Here is a 25,512-nt window from a genome sequence, read left to right on the forward strand (position 1 = left end):
AGAACCTAGGGTGTGTGCGTAAAACCAGTTTGTCTTTGTGGATAGTAAAGAAAGGATCCTGCACTGACAGAGCCTGAATTTCACTGACCCTTCTTATAGAGGTAATGGCTACTAAGAAGGCCGTTTTATAAGTCAGGTGTTTAAGACTACTTTTATGCATGAATTCGAAAGGGGGGCCCATGAGCTTAGCTAGCACCACATTGAGGTCCCATCCTGGCGGTGGGTTCGAAATAGGAGGGTGAAGTCTCTTTACTCCTTCCATGAAGGCTTTAACTACTGGTACTTTCCACCACGATACTTTGTTATGGGATGTGGTGTAAGCCGAGAGGGCTGCCAGGTGTACCTTTAGAGAGTTAAATACCAAACCTGCGTCCAGCAGGTGGGGCATGTATGTTACAACGTTGGAAGGAGTGCAATCAACTGGGTTGATTTGTTTATTCTGCCACCAAATAACAAATCTCTTCCACTTGTCAAAGTAACAGTGCCTTGTGTTTGGTTTCCTGGATTCTTTTAGGATGTCCATACACCTCTGTGGTAATTTGAGATGCCCAAACTCTATGACCTCAGGAGCCATGCTGCCAGGTTCATTGAGTTGGGTTCCTGGTGCACTGTTTGACCTTGCTGCTGGGACAGTAGGTTGTACCAGGCTGGGAGTTTGATGGGTTCGCACACCGCCATCCTGCGTAGGTGTGGAAACCATGGTTGTCTCGCCCACATGGGAGCAACTAGGATGAGCGTCATCGATTCCTTGTTCATCTTGTACACCACCTTCCTGATGAGAGGAGTTGGTGGAAAAGCGTACGCAAACATCCCTGACCAGTTCATCCACAGGGCGTTCCCTTGGGAGTCTGGCTGGGGGAATCTGGATGCAAATCTTGGGCATTGTTTGTTTTCGCTTGTGGCGAATAGGTCTATAGTGGGGAAACCCCACTGAGAGAAGAGATCTTCTCTGTGAATCTGTGAAGGACCCATTCGTGTTCTTCTGGGAGGGAGTCTCTGCTTAGGGCATCCGCTAGGGAATTGAGCTCCCCTGGAACATGTTGTGATGACAGGAAGATGTTCCGTCTGAGTGCCCATATCCCTATTTTCTGGGCAAGCTTGGACAGATTTGGCGAACGAGTCCCTCCTTGTTTGTTCAGATAGAACATGGCTGTCGTGCTGTCCGTCTGGATCTGCACCGACAAGTTTAGCAGATGGGGCTCGAACGCCCGAAGCGCTCGGAATACTGCCAGAAGCTCTAGCAGGTTGATGTGGTTCTTGGCTACTGAGTGAGACCAGAGACCCTGAGCTGTGTGGTGGAGATGGTGAGCTCCCCACCCAGTCAGGCATGCATCTGTAGTCACCACTGCCTGTACTTCGGGATCGTAAAAGGGTTTTCCCTTTGCGAGATTCTCTCTTGTCCACCAGTGTAAGCTCTGTACGAGTGTTGGCGAAACGACCACTAGATCGTCCCACTGACCACTTGCCTGAGACCACTGTTTCGCCAACCATTCCTGCATGGGACGCATGCGCAGACGCGCGTGGGGGACCAGGTAAATGCATGACGCCATCATGCCCAGTAACCGCATTGCTTTGCGTACCGTTATTTGTTGACCTGACTGATAATGTGGGATTTGCAGTAGTATATTCCGAATTCTCTCTTCCGAAGGGAAGGTCAACCCTTTCTGAGTATCTAGGATTGCTCCTAGGAACTGTTTTGAGGTGCTTGGCACCAGACTTGACTTCTTCTCGTTGATAGAGAAGCCTAATTCGTGGAGGAGGTTGATAGTCCTCTGAATGTTTGACCTGCAAATTCCTGGGGTTTCCCCCGTTATGAGCCAGTCGTCCAGATAAGGGTACACTGGGATTGCCTCCATGCGTAGGTGTGCAGCTGCCACCGCCAGTACCTTGGTGAATACCCTTGGTGCTGAAGCTATCCCGAAGGGCAGTACCTTGAATTGGTAGTGGCGGCTGTCCACCTTGAAGCGCAAGTATTTTCTGTGCGCTGGGAGCATGGAAATATGAAAATAAGCATCTTTCATATCCAAGGTTGCCATGTAATCCCCCTTTTTTAGGAGGGGGATTACCTCTTGTAGCGTGGTCATACGGAATTTTTGGGGCTTGACATACTTGTTGGCAGGCCGTAAATCCAATACTGGGCGCATTGTCAAATCTTTCTTTGGCACAAGGAAGTAAGTTGAATAGATACCCTTGTTTACCTGGTGTCCTGGGATGAGTTCTATCGCGTCCTTTTCTAGCAGAATGGCGATCTCCTCGAGAAGGATCTTCTGATGTGTTAAGGAGTGTATTCTTTGTCGTGGAGGGTGGTTCCGGGGACGCTGCAGTAATTCTATACAATATCCTGTGGACACTGTTGACAGCACCCATCTGTCTGAGGTGATCCCTTCCCAAGCCTGGGTGAAGTTGGAAATGCGTCCCCCTACTGGGGTTGCGTGAGAAGGGACCCTGAACTGAGCGTCACTGCTTTGGTGGAGGCGTGCCACCTCCCTTGTTGGGGCTGCCTCTGCCTCTTCCACGACCTCTCTTGTTACCCCTGCCGTAACTCTGGGTAGACTGCTGGTTGTTGTTCCATTGTGTACCCTGTCCTTGGGCATAGTTGCCTCTTTGTGAATTTTGGCCGCGTGTGCGACGAAAATTACTGTTCCCCCTCTGGTTAGGGGGTTTGTTGGTAAGCTGGCCAAGGGATTTGAGAGTCTCGTATTCGTCCTTGGCATTTTTAAGTGCGTCTTCGACCGCTTTCCCAAACAATAGATCGGGTTCCACCGGCTTGTCTATTAATGAAGCCTGGGTTTCTGTTTTGAACCCCGACTGCCGTAACCACGCATGTCTCTTGATAACAGTACCTTCTGCTATCAATCTTCCTGCGTTGTCCGCGGCGTCGAAAGTTGCTTTTAATATGCAACCAGACACGGCTCTCCCTTCTGCCGAGATCCGAGCCAAGTGGCCCTTTAACGGTTCAGGAGCAGAGGCTATGAGCGCCGCGACCTCTTCCCATTGATGGCAGTTGTAACTTGCCAACAGGGTGGTGGAGTTTGCAATCCTTGCTTGGTAGGCGGACGTTGAGGCTACCTTCCTGCCAAACCCGTACAGTTTTTTGCTCTCCTTGTCGGGAGGAGCTTCTGACGACGATAAGGGTGTCCCAGCCCTCTTCCGAGTGTTGGTAACCACTAGGGAGTCTGGTTTAAGATGTCCTCTTATATAAAGAGGGTCAGACTGGGCTGCCCGAAAAAGTTTTTCAACTCTGGGGTTGACGGCTCTGGTGAGGTTAGGATTCACCAGGGATGGATCTATTCTACGTTGGATGGATTTAAGGATAGGGATGGTCTGAGCGACCGGCCTCCTCTCTCCCACCAACTCTTCTGCGAAGTCCCTTTCCTCCTGTACACCATGGGTGTCGATGTGAAAGTGTTCTGCTGCGCGAGCGAGAACTTCATTAAGGAGGGGCTGGTTATCAACTGGCGAGTCGGTAACTGGGGCTTCGCTCTCTACCGGGGAATCTACTCTGTAAATTTCCTGCTCATCTTCTATCTCCTCCAGGTCCTCATCATCCGCATAGTATTCAGTCCCGGTTTGTTCCTCCATAATTTCAAACTCCTGGTCCCTTTCAGGGAAAGGCTGTCCTTGGTATCTGGGGTGTGGAGTAGAGTATGGAGTAGAATAATGCTGCACCTCTAAGGGTTCAGGTCTTTCGAACCGGGCCTTTTTACTTAGGGGGATAGGATCAGAGGAGCCTGAGGGTGTGGCCCCTTGAGGGTCATACGAAAGGAAATGTTCTGGGTTTTTGTCATAAAAATCAGCTAAGGAAGACATCCTTGACATGACCCTGTCTATGTCTTCACTGGACCATTCTTTGGAACAGGGTATGACTTTAGTAGGCAACTTAGAGGACTTAACAAGGGTACCCTTGCTGGATGTTGATGTCCCAGTAGATTTGTGTTTGTCTGTCTGCCTAGGAGTGGAAGGCTGTGCTTTCCGCTGTTTCCCCCCCTCCCCGTGCGTGGAAAAATGTTTTCCCTGCCCCTTGGAGGCCCCAGAGACTTTCGACGCCTGGCGTCGAGGGTCGGGAGAGGTATCTGTGTGTTTCGAGCGTGGGGCCTCGCTGGTGTTAACTGCGGCCTCGGTCTCCTGGAGCGCGGCCTGGGGGTGGAAGTCGTCTTCGTCTTCCGACGATCGAACTTCCGTTAATCTAGGGAGCGAGGCACTCTTGGCAAGAGTGGATGATTGCCTTGCATCATGAGGCGATCTCGATCGAGAGCGCCCAGAGGACACCGAGTCGGACCGTTCTATCTGTGCCTCTTTCCGAGAAGTCGACGTCGTCGAGGTTCGGTTGGACTTAGTGTGCTTTGTGTGTGTAGGGTGTGTAGCGCTTGCGTCGCCGGGGGTCTTCCCCATAGCCGCCCTGCCGGACAACCTTCCGAGGTCGGGGACCTGCGCTCGGCAGTCTTTCGACGCCGTAATGCCCTCGCCGTCCGAAAGTACGGCGTCGCTGCCATCGCTGAAGGTGCCCTCCGCTGCCATGGCCGCCTGCCTGGCGTGGTGGGCCCAACGCTTTGTCGAACGGTCCTTAAGTGTCTTAGGCTTAAACCTACTACACGCTCTGCAGTTCGCTTCGGGGTGGTCCCTCGGCAAGCAGAGATTGCACGTGGCGTGCCTGTCGACCCAAGGGTATTTGCGGTTGCACTTGGGGCAGAATTGAAAAGGGGTACCCTCCATACGCACCTTGAGGCAGCGGGCTGGTAAGTGTAGGAATATATAAGGTGTACCTATATACCAAGAGTGAAGAGTATGTACCACCCCCCACTCTCCCTACTTGCAGGGCCGAGGCCAGCGGCCTACTAGGCCCGGGCTGAGGCCAGCGGCCTTCCGAGGCCCAGATTCGTCGTGCAGCAGCCGACGGTCAATGTCTTCTCCAGCCGTCGTCGAGGGTCGACGTTGGGGTGGGGAAGGATGTCAATAAATAATTTTAACTTCAATCATTAGCAAAAGTATGGCTAAGGCCAGGGGACTCCGCAAGACGCTTCCGACCAGTATGGCCGAAAAAAACAATCTGAGGATCCTAGACGTGTGAGGGATCTTGGGTACAGTGGACGTCACACTAGGGATAGTATTACTGGCATGCCTGTGTCGACGCCCATTTTCGAGTTTCGAAAAACAAACTGTAATACTCCGCAGCTTCCACTAGATGTCGGCCTATGCACAGCATGTGATCTAAGCAGATTCCACAAGCCTCAGAAATATATACATATATATATATAAATACATTACTCATCGTAATCGTATTTCTGATGCTTGTATCTGCTTAGATGCACATGCTGTGCATAGGCCGACATCTAGTGGAAGCTGCAGAGTATTACAGTTTGTTTCTCGAAACTCGGAAATGGGCATCGACCAAGAGCGTGCCAGTAATACTATCCCTAGTGTGACGTCCACTGTACCCATGATCCCTCACGCGTGAAGGACCTTCAGATTGTTTTTCTGACATGAGGAGTAGCGGGAGTACAGATTATCCAAGCAGATAGATAAGACTACAAGCATCCATGCGCCTTCTCTCAGAGGGGAGGAAGGGCGGGCACATGTGAAGCTAAGCCGGTACAAGCATCAGAAATACGATTACGGCGAGTAATGTATCCCTTCTGAGGCTTGTGGAATCTGCTTAGATCACATGCTGTGCATAGATTAGCGAGCAGTTTTAGAAGAAGGAGGTGGGATGTGAGAAGGGTCATGAACGAACAGATGTCTTAGAACCGCTTGTCCCACTTGAGTATCTGTCTTGGAATGAGCGTCAATGCAGTAGTGCTGAGTAAAATTGTGAATAGAGCTCCATGTAGCTGCTTTGAAAATGGTGTCCAAGGGTACATTTGCAATGAAAGCCAGAGTGTCTCCCGTGCCTCTTGTTGAATGGGCTCTTGGCGTAAAAGGCAGTGGTTTTTCAATAAGGGAGTAACAGCGGGATACATCTGACTCCATTTCGAGATGGCACCTTTAGAGACGCGATCTCCCTCTCTGCCTGTAGCTACGGAGACGAACAGTTGGTCTGTCTTTCTTAGCGGTCTGGTCTTGTCTGCATTGTAGAGGACCGCTCTTCGCACATCTAGTGTGTGTAGTTTCACCTCGGCAGAGCTTTTGGGTTCTTGGAAGAAGGCCGGTAGCTCAATGGACTGGTTAACTTGGAATTTTGAAATGAATTTAGGTGAGAACATAGGGTGAGTTTGTAGAACCAGTTTATCCTTATGAACAGAAAAGAAAGGATCCTGCACTGACAGAGCCTGAATTGCGCTGACCCTTCTTATAGATTTAATGGCTACTAAGAAGGCAATCTTTTAAGTCGGGTGTTTGAGACTTGCTTTATGGATGGGTTCGAAGGGGGGGCCCATGAGGTTAGCAAGCACCACATTAAGGTTCGACCCTGGTGGTGGGTTAGAAATTGGAGGGTGGAGTCTCTTTACCCCTTCCATAAAGGCTTTGACAACTGGCACCTTCCACCATGAGACTTTGGTATGGGAGGTGGTGTAGGCTGACAGCGCTGCAGGTGTACTTTGAGTGAATTAAATACCAACCCTGCATCCAGAAAGTACAGCATGTAGGTGACTATATCGGAAGGAGTGCAATCAACTGGGTTGATTTGTTTATTCTGGCACCAGATAACAAATCTTTTCCACCTATCAAAGTAAAAGTGTCTTGTATTCAGTTTCCTTGATTCTTTAAGGATTTCCATGCATCTCATTGGTAGGTTGAGATGGCCAAACTCTGACTTCAGGAGCCATGCTGCCAAGTTCATCGAGTTGGGTTGAGGATGCACACCGTTTGTCCTCTGTGATGGGAGGGAAGGTTGTGCCAGCATGGGAGTTTGATGGGTTTGCACACTGCCAGTCTGCGCAGGTGTGGGAACCACGGTTGCCTCGCCCACATGGGAGCAACTAGGATGAGCGTCATCGATTCCCTGTGCATCTTGTTGATCACCTTCCTCATGAGAGGAGCTGGGTTGGTGGAAAAGCATAGGCAAACATCCCTTACCAGTTCATCCATAGGGCTTTCTTTCCCCTTGGAGCCTGTTTGAGGGAACCTGGATGCGAATCCTGGGTATTGTCTGTTTTCGCTTGTGGCGAATAGGTCTATAGTGGGGAAACCCCACTGTGAGAAGAGGTCTCCTACGAATTCTTCATGTAAACACCATTTGTGTTCTTCTGGGAGGGGATCTCTACTCAAAGCGTCTGCTAGTAAATTGAGATCCCCTGGAACATGTTGAGATGACAGGTAAATGTTCCGTCTGAGTGCCCATGCCCACATTTTCTGGGCAAGCCTGGACAGATTTGGCAAATGAGTGCCCCCTTGTTTGTTTATGTAAAACATTGCCGTTGTGCTGTCTGTTAAGATCTGCACTGACAGGTTCAACTGGTGGGGTTCGAACGCTCGAAGCACTGTGAAGACTGCCAGAAGTTCTAGCAGACTGATGTGATTCTTGGCCACTCTGTGAGACCAGAGACCCTGAGCTGTGTGGTGAAGGAGGTGTGCTCCCCACCCTGACAGGGACACGTCTGTAATGACTACTGCCTGTATCTCTGGATCGTAAAAGGGTTTCCCCTTTGACAGGTTCTCTCTTGTCCACCAGCGAAGACTCTGTACTAGTGTTGGCGAAACGACGACTAGATCGTCCCACTGATCACTTGCCTGAGACCACTATTTCGCCAACCATTACTGCATGGGTTGCATGCGCAGGCGCGCGTGGAGAACCAGGTAAATACATGACGCCATCATGCCTAGCAAACAACGCTTTGCGCACCCTTATCTGGCGACTGGACTGATATTGAGGAATTTGCAGTAGTAGATTCCGAATTCTTTCCTCTGATGGAAAGGCCAACCCCTCTTGAGTATTTAGGACAGCTCCTAGGAACTGTTTGGAGGTGCTTGGCACCAGGCTTGATTTGTTCTCGTTGATTGAGAAACCCAATTCGAAGAGGAGGTTGATCGTTCTTTGGATGTTGGATCTGCAAATTACTGGGGTTTCCACCGTGATGAGCCAGTCGTCCAGGTAAGGGTACACTGGGATTGCCTCCCTGCGTAGGTGCACCGCCACCACCGCCAGTAGCTTGGTGAATACTCTTGGAGCCGAGGTTATACCGAAGGGCTGCACCTTGAACTGGTAGTGCTGACTGTCCACCTTGAAGCGCAAGAATCTTCTGGGCGCTGGGAACATGGAAATATGAAAATAGGCATCTTTGATGTCCAATGTTGCCATGTAATCTTCTCTTTCTAGGAGGGGGATTACCTCTTGGAGTGTAGTCATGCAAAGTTTTTGGGGCTTGACATACTTTTTTGCAGGGCGTAAGTCTAATACTGGGCGCATTGTCAGATCTTTTTTTGGCACAAGGAAGTAAGTTGAATAAATATCCTTGTTTACCTGGTTGCCCGGGACGAGTTCTATCGCATCCTTTGAGAGAAGATTTCCTTGAGGAGGATCTTTTGGTGGTCCAAGGAGTGTATTTTTCGTCTTGGAGGGTGGTTGCGGGGACGCACCAACAGTTCGATGCAGTATCCCGCGGACACTGTGGACAACACCCATCTGTCCGAGGTGATCTCTACCCATACCTGGGTGAAGGTGGAAATGCGCCCCCCTACTGGGGATGCATGGGAAGGGACCCTGAGCGGAGCGTCACTGTTTGCTGGGAGGCGTACCGCCTCTACCTGGGCTGCCTGGGCTGCCTCTCCCTCTACCACGACCCCTCTTGTTACCTCTGGCGTAACTTTGGGCAGTTTGTTGGTTGCCACCCCACGATGTACCCTCCCCCTTTGAGTAATTAGAACCCCTCTGGGAATTTTGGCCACATGAGCGACTAAAATTATTTTTTAGTTTGTTAGTTAATTTTCCCAGGGACCTTAGGGTATCGTAGTCTTCTTTGGCAGTTTTGAGTACCTCCTCTACCGCTTTCCCAAACAAGACATTTGGTTCCACCGACATGTCGATAAGAGTAGCCTGGGTCTTGGGTTTGAACCCTGACTGTCTCAGCCAAACGTGTCTCTTGATGACGGTGCTCTCTGCGATGAGCCGGCCTGCATGGTCTGCTGCATCAAAAGTCGCCTTCAGAATGCACCCGGACACTGATCTACCCTCCGACGCAATCTGGGCTAACTGGCCCTTTAGTGGTTCTGGTGCGGATGCAATGAGGGCAGCTACTTGCTCCCATTGGTGACAATTATAACTTGCCAGCAGAGTGGTAGTATTCGCCTGGTAAGCAGAAGTGGAGGCCACTTTCCTTCCTAGAACATATATCCTCTTGCTCTCCTTGTCTGGGGGAGCTTCAGATGATGCTAGAGGTGTCCCCGCTCTTTCCTGGTGGTAGTAACTACCAATGAGTGGGGCTTAAGCTGACCCCTTATGTAAAGTGGGTCGAAGGGGCGGCCCTGAATACATTTTCAATTCTGGGGTTGACTGCCGGGGTTAGGACAGAGGGGTCAATTCTGCGTTTGATAGGCTTCAGAATTGGTATGGCTTGGGCAATGGACTTCTTGTCCCCGATGATTTCCTCTGCAAAGTCCCTCTCTTCTTGAGCCCCTTGAGTGTCTATCTGAAAGTGCTCTGCAGCTTTAGTTAAGACCTCATTCACATTGACCGGTGGATCTTTGGGAATAGGTGAGTCTAGACTATAGGCCTCTGCCTCATCTTCCTCCTCCACATCCTCATTGTCTCTGTAATAATCGACCCCTGCTTGGTCATCCAGTATTTGTATGTCTGGGTCTTCAGCATACTGATGGTAAGGTTGAATAGAGAGTGGGTCTGAAATCAGACCCTGAGCTGGAGTCTCATTAATAGGTCTCTTACTAGGAGGCTGAGGGTCTTTGGATCCTGAAGGAGTAGAGGTGTCAGGGGTATTCTGAGAGCTCAGAAAATAATCAGGGTTTTTCCTCATAGAAATTAGCCATAAAAGACATTCTTCTCATCACCCTGTCGATGTCATCAGAGCTCCATTCCCTGGAACTGGGAATGAACACCTCTTGCTGAGGTTCCTCTTCTATTCCCATATCCTATGTAGTGGGAGGGACAACTTTGGGCCTAGTGACAGGGTCAGGGGTCTTAGATTTACCTTTATCCAAAGATTTATGTTTGTCCTTCTGGACCTGGGGTACAGATGTTTTCTCTGATGACTTCTTCTGCGGTTTCTCCCCTTTACCATGAGTAGAGGCATATTTCCCCGAGTCTTTGGCCTTCTCTGAATCTTTCGACGCCTGGCATCGAGATTCGGGGGTGAGTTGGCTAGGTTCTGTGTGTCGAGGCTCGGAGGCAGACTTGGAAAGGACTGCCGGAGCCGACTTTAAGCGTGCTGCTTGGAGGTAGAGGTCAGTTTCGTCTTCGGTGGCCATACCTCTGTAACTTTGGGGAGCGAGGCACCTTTGGCAATCGTGGACGGTTGCCGTGAGGCAATCGTGACCTGGAACGCCCAGAGGACACCGAAACTGTGGACCGCTCTCTTTGTGCCTCTTTCTTCCGATCACTCGACACGCGTGTCGAGTCTCGGCTGGGGCTAGTGTGTTTAGGTGCAGTAGTGTGGGTAGCGCTCATGTCGCCGGGTGTAGTCCCCATAACTGCCCCGCCGGACAATCCTCCAAGGCAGGGGACTCGCGGTTGGGTGTCTATCGACACCCCTGTGCCCTTGCCGTCCGATACGGCGGCATTGCTGCCATCACTGAAGGAACCCACCGCCTCCATGGCCTCGAGCTGCCTGGCGTAATGGGCCCAATGTTTAGTGGAGCGGTCCGTTAGTGTTTTAGCTTTAAAGAGCTTACACGCTCTGCAGTTAGCTTTGGGGTGATCCCTAGGCAGACAGAGATTACAGGTGTTATGCTTATCTACCCAAGGAAACTAACGGTTTCACTTGGGACAGAATTTAAATGGAGTACTCTACATATGTTACTTTATGGCAGCGGGATATGTAGGAAATAAAAGAGTGCGAATATGTCCACCCTCCACTCTCCCTACTCGCAGGGCTGAGGCCAGAGGCCTTCTGAAGCCTGGGCCGAGGCCAGAGGCCTTCCGAGGCCCAAAGTCCGCCGTGCAGTCTCGATGGCTGTTCGTTGTTCGGACCGGCGTCGATCTTCGGAATCTCGACGTGGGATTTAAAGAACGGGGAATTTTAGATGAATTATGACAAAATGGCTGAAAGTCAGGGAACTCCGCAACTATGTTTTTTTCTGCCCTACTTGTTGGAAGCAATCTGAGGGTCCTACAGGCGTGAGGGATCATGGGTACAGTGGACGTCACACTATGAATAGTATTACTGGCACGCCCTAGGTCGACGCCAATTTTCGAGTTTCGAAAAACCAACTGTAATACTCCGCAGCTTCCACTAGATGTCGGCCTATGCACGGCATGTGATCTTAGCAGATTCCACAAGCCTCAGAAATATATATAAACGACCGCAGGTCGTGGGAAAGAAGATAACTTGCATAAGGCGACCAGCCCTGGAGACCATAAAATCTTTTGAGAAACAATCTGAAAGCACGACTGTTATTGCAAAACTCCTTGCTTTCATCCCTTAAGAATTGATACCATCAAAACAGAGAAGCCTAAAATGAACAGTCGCATCTCAAGTCATCTTCAAAGAATACTTTGAAGAAGATGATTGGTGGAGTTATACAAACTACTCCTTTGCTACGTACAGAAAGTACTAGGAACAGGTGGCCCAGAGGACGCGTGAAGAATACACAATGGACACAGACAAATGACTATGATACTCCGCTGTGGAGAACCCAGCTGTATGACAACAATGGAGAAAGGACTCAAAGAAGAGCGAAGCAGGCGTGAAGCCTGGCAGACCCGAAAAGTTCCAGCCTGGAAGCAAGAAGCTACGCCATGGAAGCAAACCTCCAGTCGGGAAAATGCAGACAGCAGAAGTCCTTTGCAGGCCGACGGAGAGCAGGCATGACCGAAAGTTGGGAACCAACTGACGGAGGCGTGACATCAAGGATGTGGACCGAGCGGTTCATTAACTGCGCCAAAACCGCCTGTCTGGAGACCCAGCAGAGCCCAAGCTTGGCAGCGGAACGAGAAGCAAGAACATTCAGAGGGAGCTGTGAGGAAGTCATGGTGGCAATAATTAAGACAGACACAAGTGATCGCATTTCAAGGGCGATTATTGAACAATTCATTCTGTATGCAGGTTGGAAAACGCCTATTCTAAACCTAAATCTAAGTTGCGTGCAAGTATCGACCACCAAATGAAAAATAAGACAATCCTAGTGGCGTTGTGTCAAAATAAAAAGGGCCTATACTTGGAAACCTATTGCCAAACCTAACAACTAATACAAAAAGGGGTGTGGGATAGTTCTCAAGAAAAGAAAGAAATGTTCTCAAATAATATGTCAGGATGCAGTAGCCTGGGTCTCCCTTCCCCACGTTTTGGACACGGGGTAAAATGGGAGCTTGGAGCACAGTACAGAGTCGGGCTCCTCCAGCATGAAACGACAGTTCTAATGGCTGCTCTCAGGATTGTCGATGGCCAAGTCTTGCTTTCATGAAAAGCTCTTGCCTTTGAGGACCTGACGTATTCAACTAACAAAACAAATACACAGTCTCTTTTCAATGGGCTTTGGGTGATGACTTTCACCCCAGGATTTACCTCTTCTGAGCCCAAATCCCCAGAAAGTTTGTTAATGATATCAAAAGTTCCTTTAACAAAAGAAAGTGGGTTTCCAATGTTCACTGGGTGGTGTGTTCACTCCTAGGTCCCCCTCTTCTGGGCACTGACCCGTCCCATTTGTCTCATTCCACAGTTTGTCAGTTCTTGCCTTACTTCAAGTTCGGATGATGGCTTCACCCACGGATCTCCCTCGTTCGGGCTCAGACCCCTCTTGACTGGCAGTACTCCGGTGATGGCTTCAGCCCTCTTTCACAAATCTTAATGTCTTTTTAAACAGATTGAATGGACATCCCTCCGTCGGGTTCACTCTTCTCAACTTCACATTCCCTGGCATTTGTGGGATTCACTTCCCTTGCTTTCACTTAGTTTGTAGATCAAAGTCTTTCGATTGCGCTGGGATTTTACTAGACCGCTTGTATGACCACTTGGACCTCTTCCAGCGACTCTCCTATGGCCTGTTTTCCCTCTGCAGCTGGCCTCCCTGTAATACTTTTACAGTTCTTCACACAGTTGAATAAATTTGGTTCAAACGTACCACTTTGTGCTCCTCATTCAACCGACTCACGGGCTGTGATGAACCGCATGTCTTTTGGCTTTCCTGGAGTCAAGGCCGGTACCACGGGTGCAGGAACTTCCTTCGGTCCTGCTTATCGACATAAGCTTATCCCGTGTACAGTTGACATCTGCTGCAAGAACCTTGTACCTTTGTTCGCGGTCTTAGGCTCCCTTCCAGGAAGGTTCTGCGGGTCTGGAATGAAAAGGGAAAGGTCACTTCTTTCCTCGCCACCCTCTCTATTCCTGCAGCCTTTCTCATTCTCTTGAACTGCCACGCGTGATTAGCAATCTTGCTGTGCTGTCTGCCGTGTTCACACTGTGCTCTCTGGCTCCACCTTTATCCCTGTGGGGAAGGGAAAGGGGCATCAGTTGTGTGCGATTCTGATGAATTGTCTGACCCTTGTATTGGGACAGGTCAGGTAAACGGCTCTGGTGTTAGTTTGTTGTCCTTTGTGTTGTGCGAAAATGTTTGTGTTGGAAAGGGGGAGGGGCTGTGGTTTAGAATGTCCTACATGAGAGGGGGGAAAAGGTGTCAAAGGAAGGGGGATGCAGTGTCTCACCCGTTGGTGTCCCACTCCCTGAGGACCCCCCATCCAGGTGATCCCTCTCACTGGTCCACGCCCAGGAACCGGATCCAATAGCAATAGCTGCGTCCTGGCCACCTGGATGACAGATCCCCGGGGATTGAACAGGGAGACACTGCAAGGGATACAAGTTCGTGCAACATGACACTAGGGAAGGAGAGCATGACCCCTACGAGGGCGAATGGTGGGGTCCCCATAATCAACTTGACAGCCTCAACGTAGGGGAAAAACCAAAGGAGCAGCACTGCCAAAAACGACTGATACTCCGACAATGGACGAAGCTGGAGCACCGCAGCCAAACATGGCCGCTGCACTGACATGTGGGGAAGCGGGCTGGGTAAGAAATGATGAAGTTACTCACCATAGTGACTATGACATAGTTCATAGTCCCCTTTCCTCCATACTGTATAGGCGTCCCTTCCAAGGGACAGAAGACTGAACCTTTTTCACCAGAAAAACCCTTTTTCCCCTTTTAAATTTAGAAGCCACGTGGGGCACGCCCCAGGGAGCATGCGCTGCCCTGACTCCGCCCTATGGCGCCACACCTCAGTCCCCATTGACGCATCGACAGTAGATTTGACATTGCCTAATGACACCAGTATTATTAGGGGGGAGGTTGGTGGGACGTATGGACGAAAGAGGACTATGGACTAGGAGTATGTTAGTCACTACGGCGAGTAACTGATAATTACTCTTACGTCCTGACCCCTTTCCTCCATACTGTATGGCCCATTACAACTGATTGTAGCCCCAGGCTGGAGAGGAGACCCTCCTTAAACAAATAGGTTCCTGAGAACCGCCTGTCCGAAACCTGCATCAGATCTAGAGCCGACATTCAAACAGTAATGCTTGCAGAAAGCCAAGGGAGAGGCCCAAGTGGCCGCACTGCTTATGACTTGTCCAGGGACGTGGTGCTGGCAGGCGATGGCCGTTGCCTTGGCCTTGACTGCATGGGCGTGCATGTTAGCCGGGAGCGGCTTGTGCTTGCCCTCGTACGCTTCCTTGATGGCAGAGACCATCCAGCGGGATATGGAGGTCTTAGAGGCCTGATAGTCTGGCCTCTAGCCTGCGAACGTGACAAACAGACCGTCCGACTTGCGGAAGCCCTTGGTCGTGCTCAAGTAGAATTTTAGGGCAAGCCTGACATCCAGGCAGTGCAGCACTTCATCCTTGGGATCGGGGAAGAGCTCCCTCCACCTGGCTACTCTGTTCTTCAGCACCTTCGAGGACAGCGAGTCACACGCTGAACGCGATTGCCAACCGTGGTCTGGGCCAAGGCAACGTAGGCAGAGGGCAGGGGGTCTGAAGTTGGGAAAAGCCAGTTGCAGGATGGACACCTGCTGAACCCTGCAGAAGTCGACATGCGCCGGGGATGAGTGTGACGCCTGCGGACAGAGTACCTGAATGACAGATGAGACAAAAAAAAGACAAATAAGTATCAGCGCGTGGTATTACATGGCCGAAGCCAAACCCAGGAGCGCTGGTGAATTCGGCCCGTTCCCATCGACGCAGAAAAGGGGTCTGAGGTGTGGCACCGGACAGCGGAGTCAGGACAGCGCATGCTCCCTGGGCCACGCCCCCACGCACCTCTAAATTTAAAGGGGAAGGTTTTTTTTCTGGTGAAAAAGGTTCCGTATCCAGTCCCTTGGAAGGGACGCCCACACAGTATGGAGGAAAGGGGACGGGACGTAAGAGTAGGAGTGAAGCAGGAGCACCGCAGCCAAACACGCCCGCTGCACTGACACGTGGGGAAGCGGGCCGAGAAAGAACGAGTGAAGCAGGAGAGACGCAGCCTAACATGGCCGCTGCACTAAAACGTGGGGAAGTTGACCAGGAAAGGTTCAGACCAACGGAAAGCCTTTACATAGGTGCTTCAGGGGAGGCACAGAAGACCGCACCAGCAGGAATAGGCAATTACATTACCCATTCTGATTTAAACAACTTAAGTCCACCGAAAATAAAAGAACCCAGAGTGTGTCAAATAAGCCTACCTGGCGGGGGTGGAACTGAGGGAAGGGACGCAAAGTTCCTAACGCTGATGCCACAGGGCGAGGCAGTACAGAGTATCGCATTGTGAGAGGAAAGGGGCGGGGCATATAACCTTCAATGTATGTTTGAACCTGATTGGCTAATCAGCTACCAGCCCCTTTTTAAGGGGAAGAATAACGACGTACTAATGTGTTCTTTTCCGACCCTTTTCAGAATCGGCAGGACGTGGAGGAAAAAGCATCCGATCACTACTGGGTTTACGAAGATTAGGAGGAATAAGAGCAAGAGAGTTCATCCTTATACTGGGAACCACCAGAAGAGACTTTAAAGGAGCTTGGGCTGTTTGTTTATTTCCATTTCTTTTCCTTTTTTGCCCACACTGAGAAAAGACAAAGACTCTCCTGAATTATTTTGATTTTTATGCTTTATTTGATTTTTGTCAATAAAGACAAGAATTCAGTTCAGGCACCAAAGTGGTCCCGTCTCTCCTTACAGACACCTTCAGGTTTCTCAAAGAGCGCAGCAACCCAACACCCCAGGAAGGACAGGTGACTTGTCCCCACCAAAGAAGAGGCAACGGGAGTCACAGGAGACCCAGTAGGGGATTGGGGAAGGGTGCAAAATGTAAAGAAGGCATCGGGAGTAATCTCCCTCGACTCATCAGTAGTATCAAGAATAGTGAATGGAAAGAAAGCCTTGGCAGTAATCTCCCTCGCCTTCAGAGTTGCGACGGAAATATGAAGTGTGGAGATTACATCACAAGTGATCTTATTAGGTATTGACCAATTTGATTGAAAAAATGCGTCTGTATGGAAAAAATTGGCCGAATTTGGCCACTAAAAAAAATAAAATAAAAAAATAAAAAAATCGAAACCAATTATACCAAACATGAGGAGCAGGGGGTTCAGGGGTGACCCTGCTCCCCATGTTTGGTATTATGGGCTTCTGGGGGTACTAAAAAAATTAAATAAGGGCCCCTGCGGCTTCCGCTTCGACCTGCATTGGAGGGACGGAACTGACACTGAAGAGGTAAAATAGAGGCACCAGCGGCTGGCGAAAAAGGTAAGCAGGGTGGGAGAGGTGGGGGGAGTGATATAGCGCTGCAGGTGGGACAGGGAATTGGGTTGGATGACTGAAGGTCAAATATATTTGCGGTGAAACCGACTACATGTCAATTCCGCCGCGAATATATTGACTTCGGTCAAACAACTCATAGCCATCTTCATCGTCTTAGTTGTTGTGTTAAAGAGTTTAAAAGAAAAGAACATATCAGGAACAGTCTCCCTCAATGCTCTAGCCTTAAGAGGGATGCCAAGGAGTACGACAAGATAATTCTTCTTTGTCAGAGTGGTAGAAGCAACCAAGGACACTAAGTTCTTACCATAAGCAAGAAGGTAAAGAAAGGCAAGAAATAACTGTATTGGAAACAAAAGGAGTGTACGACCTTTAAGCAAACCCTAAGAGAAGACTGAGAAGAATTGCAAAGGTTGATAAAAACTGTTGCAGGTAGTTATCCAAATCTAGCCAGTGGCTGAACCAACGGAACCAGGAGAATGGAGTCATTCTCCTGGTATTGCATATACTTGTTGAATCAGAAACTAAGGTAAAAGGTTACCAAACAACAGCTATGAAACTGACCAAGTTAACCAAGAGAAGGTTGCAGTTGCTGAAGGGGGTCATTTCTCCTGGTATTCTCTACACAGGCAGAATCTGAACTGTTACCAAAGTCTAAGAAGTACAGCCATAAGGCTGATCCCATTGAACAAGGAGAAGGGAATCATTCTCCTGGAACTATTTATGTTAATGTCTTTTGTTAGTGGGTGCAGTTGATTGGAGTTGAAGAGATGGCGGCCCCTGCACTAGCTGGTAAAATTAGTGGTTTGCTGTAGTGCGACCTGCGCCCAAACACATGGTTTGACTGGGCACCAAAACTCCAAAGTTCCCAATGTGTGAGTTTCTGGGTGGTGTGACAAACCTTGTTAAGTAATGGCGCTAGTGGGTGGTTCATAACCATTGGTTGTAGCCGTGTATTGCTTAGTTCTTGGATATTGCAATGATGGAGCAAAACTCCTGACTTGTTATCATCAGTGAAGGTTTTAATGTTGTTACACACAGACTAAAACATCTCACGTACCTCAACAACTCTACCACTAGCTTCCGGTGACCACCACCCAAAAGGAATTTGGTATAGCTTGCCACACATAGACTCTCTCAACAATAGTGAACTATCTCTAACCTGCACCAGCACCCACCCATGAGTCCTCTCTTGGGCTGCTTAGTTGCGGCTTGCCAGCCACCCAAGTCAAAGAACAGCAACATGCACACACGCATCTACTAAATTAAACCCCCTAGAACTTTCCAACCACACCGAATACAGTCACCAAGTGTGTTCAACCGAGGAAAAAGCCCATTGAGGCCAACAAGTGGGGAAAGAGTGCTATTTAAATATACAATACAATACATAAACTAGAGGACTATCAGAGCATGCTAGGTACAGGTGAAAGGGGAGCATGCTCTGCTAGGCCTCTGGTCTTTTGTTGGTGGTAGGGCTAAAGTAGGCTAGTTTGGACAGAGGACAGACACTGAGTTGGACAATCACCCTGGTGACGAGCACCCCCCGTTATTCTTTAGTTAGGTACGGAAAACCCTTTACGGTAAGGAAAGATGGGCCTTTTTCACTATTATTTAAAGAGCACAGTGGAAACGTTACCCCTTTGTCCGTCTCCTTTCTCCAGCACACCACAGTTTGCACATTATAAAACTAAAATAAGCACATCGTTGTACAGTGCAAACGTGTTCTCTTATTCTTTGTGATGGTCACTTGTTCTTCATGTAGTGCAGGACTATGCTTGGACATTAGTATTTTGTTGGAAAGCCTGCATTTTTTATGGGGTGAATGGGGAGGGGGGATGCCATATGCACAGATGTCGTCAACCCACCCACAACGAGCTACTGCCGCCATGTGGACATGCAATTTGAACACCCTTTAAAGATAGGTCATCAAAAGTGATTTAGACTTCAGTCACAATGAGGGAAACCACCTGCCCAGAGGGAAGTGGTCCATACTGATTTGGCACTGAATATGAACTAGCGAATAATTAATTTGTACCTTAATTTGCAAACACAAATTTGCTGCACAACAATACACTCATGACTCAAAGCATATTGCTGGATTTTCATATTTATTTTTAGTAGGAGGTGCTGAATGCATTGGTCCACAACAATCATCAATACAAACACAAATGTATGCAAATGCCTTACCTTCAGCTAAAACAAAGCAAGACTCTGTATATAGACCACTGTGGAACTGGTACAAAGGAGTTAAGGAAATTACCACTTGTTTAAGGTAACTGCTATTGGAAAAATAAACGGTTTCTTGGACTAGAAATTGTCATGCACCGCAATGACACGTTCTGGACAAGAGAAAAATACACATTTCTGTGACATGACAAAAAGAAAAAGCAACACATTGTTGAATACAAGCATAAAATAATTCCCTAATATTCATCTACAATAGGTTTAAAAGATCAATAACTAAACATGTCTTGTTTGCCCAGACGATTGAAGACTGAAAATTATACCGATTTTTAAAATACTATTTGCGAAAGTATGCTTGTACCTCACATTCTTAAATCAAGTTTGCCTTCAGTTCAAGGTATAATACAACGGTTATGTGCACTGTCCGTTTTGTATGGTTTACCACGGTCTTATGTTCTTTTATGAAATTGTCAGTATGCCATTAACACAATAATACAAAAGCCCACTTCAAAGTGTTCAGAAACAGGCAAAACAAATCACAGCCATTTTGATGAAATCCACATTTTAACTGTTGTAAGGACTCTCAAAGTTGCATAGGAAAGGGAATTAAAAACCCTTTCTGGACAAAAGTATTCAGATTAATTGTTTATTGATAAATCATTAGACTGGATTGTGAGGATGTGTGGTATTGCCATCTTCTTCCAAAGAAGGAGGAGACTTGAAGTATACTTTACATCTTCACTCTGACAAAAGCATCAAAGATGCTACAATAGGATTGCCAAATATAAAAATAGTATATTTCAGCACTTTTATCTGCACTTTAAGCAGGATTAAATCAAATACATTTTGGATACGCTGTTTTGCCAGTAATCAATTATCCTTCCTAATTGTACTGATTAAACTACAGCTGGAAATTGAAGGTAATTACATTAAACAAGAAAACTCTCTAATGAATGTAGGTCTTAAATAATGCACTTTTGTCATTTTATTATTTCAGCTAAAATATTTTCAGATTTGTCTTATTTAAATCAAATGTTCATAAAAAGATCTATGGGGCAGATTTACTGAGCTAAATAAGTGGCATCCACTTACACTTTTTCTAGCTTAGTAAATCAGACGGTATGCATTTCTTTTTATAAAGTGTGGGAAGTTTGATAAAAATAAAAACACACTGTACATAATAAGGTGTCCAGAATCCTGTGATGACATCCATTCTTCCATAAGGGGAGCCCCTTCTCATGAGGCCAGGAAGGTGAGGCCGTAAGTCCCGTAGGGGTGGCACTCAGCAGGTGGATCTCATGGGGAGGGAAACCCTTCATGGGACCAGTGACGATAGCCCTGGGAGAACGCGGTAACCACTTAATCCTTTGGTTTTCCCGTTCTTCTCATACCCCACTCAGGCCCCTCTAGTTCACCATACCTCTATGTGTTATAGAAGAGTAGAGGGTCTCATTAACAATACCAGGATGAGGAAGAGGAGGGCTTACCCAAGCTTAATACAATACGGGAGGATCTCATGGGGAGACATTCCCCCTCTAGGGACAAGGACGAACATCCAAGGGAGACGCGGTGTAAACACCCTCACCCACAACCCTATACACCTCCCCACCTGGTAAATCCCAGTCCTATACCAATCCAACCCATGTATTTACATAGGACCAGAGTCTTGACTTCTACTGAGACAAAGAAGAACAGGGATGACCCAATGGAGAGTAATAATGGAAGTACTGGGGCGAGAAGGAGGCACACAGGAACGACGATAAAAAGGCCAGACACACTGAAAAAGGACATATATGACATGCATTACTTACCGTAATAGCATTTCTGATAATTGTATCTGCTAAGATTCACATGATTTGCATATAGTCCGACATCTAGTGGTAACCGCAGAGCAATGCATCTTGTCTTTCGAGGATCGAAAGCGGACGTCGATATGGGCATGCCTGTAACATTATCCCTAACGTGACGTGTAGTGTACCCAAATTAACTCACGTGTGGAGGTCCCTTTGATTGTATTTTTTCTGCTGTGAGGGAGCCTTATGACTATCGTGAGTGAGTACAGAAGAGAGAAGAAGTAGTAAGATGTCTATGTTCCTTCCATCCGAGCGCGGAGGAAAGGTGGGTGCATGTGAATCTAAGCAGATCCAATCATCAGAAATGCGATTACGGTAAGTAATTCATGTCTTCGGATGCTTGTGAATCTGCTTAGAATCCCATGCTGTGCATAGATGAGCAGGCAGTAGCCGGAGTTGGTGGTGGGATGAGAGAAGGAACAGTAGTGAAAATATGTCTTAGTACTGCTTGTCCCACCTGAGAATCAAACCTAGAATGAGTGTCTAGGCAATAGTGTTTTGTAAAGGTGGGCACAGAACTCCAGGTTGCCCCTTTGCAAATGGACTTGAGAGGAACATTTCGATGAATCCTATGGAAGCCCCAGTGCCTCAAGTAGAGTATGCTCTAGGATTGGAGGGCTGATATCTCTTGGCAAGAGTGTAGCAGAGTGTGATGCAATTGACAATCCACCTTGATATGGCTGATTAAGAGACAGCATCCCCTTCTCTACCGGCAGCCACTGAAACGAAAAACTGTTTTGTTTTCCTTAGTGGTTTAGTTCTTTCCAGATAATACATGACTGCCCTGCACACATCCAGTGTGTGTAGGCTTCTTTCCGCCACTTTAGTGGGCTTCTGGAAGAATGTGGGTAGTTCTATTGACTGGTTCACATGGAACTTAGAAATGAATTTGGGTGCAAACCGAGAGTGAGTGTGCAGAAGCACCTTATCTCTGTGAATTGTGACAAAAGGGTCTAGAATTGGAAGGGCCTGTAGTTCACTGACTCTCCTTATTGAAGTGACTGCCAGTAGGAAGGCGGTCTTGTAAGTGAGAGCTTTGAAGCTTGCCTTGTGCATAGGTTCAATGGGAGACCCCATAAGTCTGGTTAATACCACATTTAAGTCCCATCCGGGAGCCGGGTTAGAAATAGGGGGATGAATCCTTTTAACCCCTTTCACGAAAGCCTTAATTACTGGGATGTTCCAGCATGAGACTTTCCTCGGCTAAGTGGACCTTCAGGAAATAAAAAACTAGACCGACTCTAGTAGGTGAGTAAGGTATAGTACAATATGAGTTGGAGAGCAGTCAATGGGAATGATGCTCTTGGAAATGCAAAAGATGACAAAGCGTTTCCACTTATTGGAGTAGCAATGTCTAGCGTTAGGCTTTCTTGCTTCTCTAACTATATTCATGCATCTTTGAGGAAGTTGGAGATACTCGAACTCTATGACCTCAGGAGCCAGGCCACAAAGTTGAGAGTTTGCGGGCATGAATGAAGTGTTTCCCCCTTGTCCCGAGATAGCATGTTGTATGGGCAAGGAAGTATCCTCGGGGGGAGAAAGACATCTCCATCAGATGAGAGAACCAGGGTTGGCGTGCCTACATCGGGGCCACCAATATCATGGTGACTGGTTCCTGGTGCATCTTGTGCACAATCTTGTTGAGTGGGGGAGTCGGGGGGGCGTAAACAAATTTCCCTGACCATGTTATCCAGAGACCGTACCCATTGGATCGGGTTTGAGGGTACCTGGAGGCATAATCAGTTGCGAACAAGTCGATCTCTGGGAAGCCCCATTCTGCAAAAACGTTGGAGACAATGTCTTTGTGTAGTCGCCATTCATACTCAAAGGGCAGTGGGAAGTCTCTGCTGAGCATGTCTGCCACAAGATTGAGTTACCCTGGAATGTGTTGAGACAATAGGAACATCTTGCGCTTGAGAGCCCATTTCCAAATGTTCTGGGACAGTTTGGGTAGCCCTGGAGAGTGAGTGCCCGTGGAGCTGTCCGTCAGGATCAGTACTGTCTTTCCCTGCAACTGTGTGTGAAAGGCCTTTAGTGCTTTGAACACCGCTAATAGCTCCAACAGGTTTATGTGGTTGGATACTACTGCTTGGGACCAAACGCTGTGCACCGTCTGCTGAATGAGGTGAGCCCCCCACCCTGTGAGCAATGCGTCCATCTTGAGAGTGGCTTCTACTACGGGGTGGTGAAAGTTTTCCCCTTCAAGAGGTTTTCCCTCGACCACCACTGCAGAGAGAGAACGAGGGCTATGGAGACAACCACTTGATCGTCCCATTGTACAATGGCCTAACACCACTGGCTGTTCGGCCTATCTTGCATGGGGCGCATGCGCAAATGTGCGTGAGGAACCAAGTAAATGCAGGATGCCATCACTCCTAACAGTCGCATGGCCTTGCGTACTGTCACCTCTCGACTGGCTACATACTGAGGGATCTGAAACAGCATGTTTTGAACCCTCTCGTTGGAGGGGAAGACAAGGCAGTATTCTGTCCGTATTAGAGTCCCCAGAAACTGATTGACATGGCTGGGGTCGAGGCAGGATTTCTTCTCGTTTATGGAGAATCCCCAGCTGAATAATAAGTCTATCGTCCTTTGGGTGTTTGATATTGATATTTTATTTCTACTGCACTCGTACACAAGTGTTTCAGAGCGTGACAGGCATGTTCTGTAGAAATCCCCTGTTATGAGCCAGTCATCGAGGTAAGGATAAACCGGGATAGACTGCCTGCACAGGTGAGCTGCTGCAACTGCCAGCACCTTTGTGAACACTCTTGGGACGGAGGCAATGCCGAAGGAAAGTACCTTGAACTGATGGTACTTGTTCTCTATCATGAACCTTAGGTATTTCCTGTGTACCGGCAACATTGAAATATGAAAAGTATGCATCTTTCAGGTCCAATGTTGCCATGTAATCCCACTGCGTTAGTAGAGGGATTACTTCTTGCAGCGTTACCATCCAAAACTTTTGAGGTTTGACAAATTTGTTCGCTGGGTGCAAGTCTAGCGCAGGGCGCATGGTGAGATCCTTTTTGGGTACAACGAAGTACACTGAATAAAAACCCTCATTTACCTGTAAAACGGGGACAACTTCGATTATGCCCTTTTCCTGCAGGATCTCGACCTCTTGCAGCAGGATCTTCAGGTGTTCCAGTGTTAGACCCCTGGACTTTGATGGTCTGAATCGAGGTGGCCGGCTGAACTTGATGCAATAACCATGGGTGACGGTCTTGAGCACCCACTGGTCTGTTGTAATCCCCTTGCATGGGCCTAAGAATGATGTTATACGTCCCCTGACTGGGGAGGCATGAGAAGGGACCCAGATCTGTAAGTCATTTCTGACTGGAGGTCGGGGAGCCTCTAGGGGTGGCATTGCAACACTTTCCTTTTCCACAGTGCTGTCCTCTAGGTGGATACTGTTTGGAGGCACCAGACCCTTGACCTGAGGACCAAGTGTTACCCGTTCCATATGGGTTATGTGGGGAACGTGAATAGGATTGTCTGCAAAAGGAGAGGCGAGAACTCCCACCTTGCTGCTGAAAGGGCCTTTGAGTGATTTGATTTAACAATTTCAAAGTCTCATGCTCTTTTTTCGCGGTTTCCAGCGCCTCATCTACAGCTTTGCCAAAAAGGTTGGACTCCTCCGCCGGTTTGTTGATGAGGGATGCTTGCCTCTCTAGTTTAAACCCAGAGTTCTTTAGCCAGGCGTGTCTTTTCAAAACGGTAACCTGGGCCAGATTCCTCCCTGCCGTCTCCGTAGCATCTAGGGTGTTCTTAAGGATATTGTGATTAACTTGTCTACCCTCCAACAACACCGTGAGCAGATGTGAACGGACTGATTTGGGAACTTCCTGCAGGCCCTCTTGTAGCATGTTACACTGCACATCACAATAACTGGCCAACTGCATGGTATTGTTGGCAATCCTGGTGGAATACGCTGCTACAGTAGTGACACGTTTCACTAGGGCATAAAGCTTTTTGCAGTCTTTGTCCAGCGGTGCCTCCCCTGTGGACATGGGTACCCCTGCCCACTTTCTTGTCGTAGTGACCACGAAAGAATCCGGGGTGGCATGTCCCTGAATAAAGAGGGGGTCTGTAGGGGAGGGACGAAAAAGTTTCTCCACCCAAGGGTTCACAGCTGTTGTCTGTGAAGGTGTCAGTAAAGAAGGGGCAATGAGCCTTAGAATGGAGTGTAGTAATGGGATAGCCTAACTGGCAGGTGGCTTCTCCTTTAAAATATCCTTCATGAAGTCAAAGTCCTGCACCACTTCCTGCGTGGTTATTTGAAAATGTTCTGCTGCTTTTTTCAGAATGGCATTAAATGCCATCTGGTCATCTATCGGAGATTCCTGGCGCATAGGTGGGGAGGCAAGAGGATCCATGCATATCGTGTCAGGATCTGGGTATTGGTAGGTGACAGCAAAGGTGGGTTATCCACCGGTTGTTCATCTCCCCAATCAGGGGCCTGATCAGTGTGATCCTCAAAAGGATCATCCTCTTGTATAAAGATCTGTCAGGTCAAAGACCTCCTAATGAAGAGGGCAGGAGGTCCTCTGAAACGTAGAGACTGATGGATAAAGTTCCTCCTCACTAGGCCTCTTGGGTGTGGTAACTTTTCTGAGAAGTCTACAAACTTTGCAAGCC

General features: G+C 48.3%; 1 protein-coding gene across 1 annotated transcript in view; it reads right to left on the minus strand.

Moving 5' to 3' along the window:
- POLE2 (DNA polymerase epsilon 2, accessory subunit) overlaps positions 1-25,512 on the minus strand; it is a 1,095,907-nt gene that overhangs the window by 754,620 nt on the left and 315,775 nt on the right. The window contains exon 9 of the mRNA XM_069637399.1: positions 19,022-19,070. Coding sequence (XP_069493500.1) covers positions 19,022-19,070 — 49 coding nt within the window. The remainder of the gene's footprint in view (positions 1-19,021; positions 19,071-25,512) is intronic.

The sequence above is a fragment of the Ambystoma mexicanum genome, chromosome 14, assembly GCF_040938575.1.
Source record: "Ambystoma mexicanum isolate Mex_15411 chromosome 14, UKY_AmexF1_1, whole genome shotgun sequence".
Taxonomy (NCBI): domain Eukaryota; kingdom Metazoa; phylum Chordata; class Amphibia; order Caudata; family Ambystomatidae; genus Ambystoma; species Ambystoma mexicanum.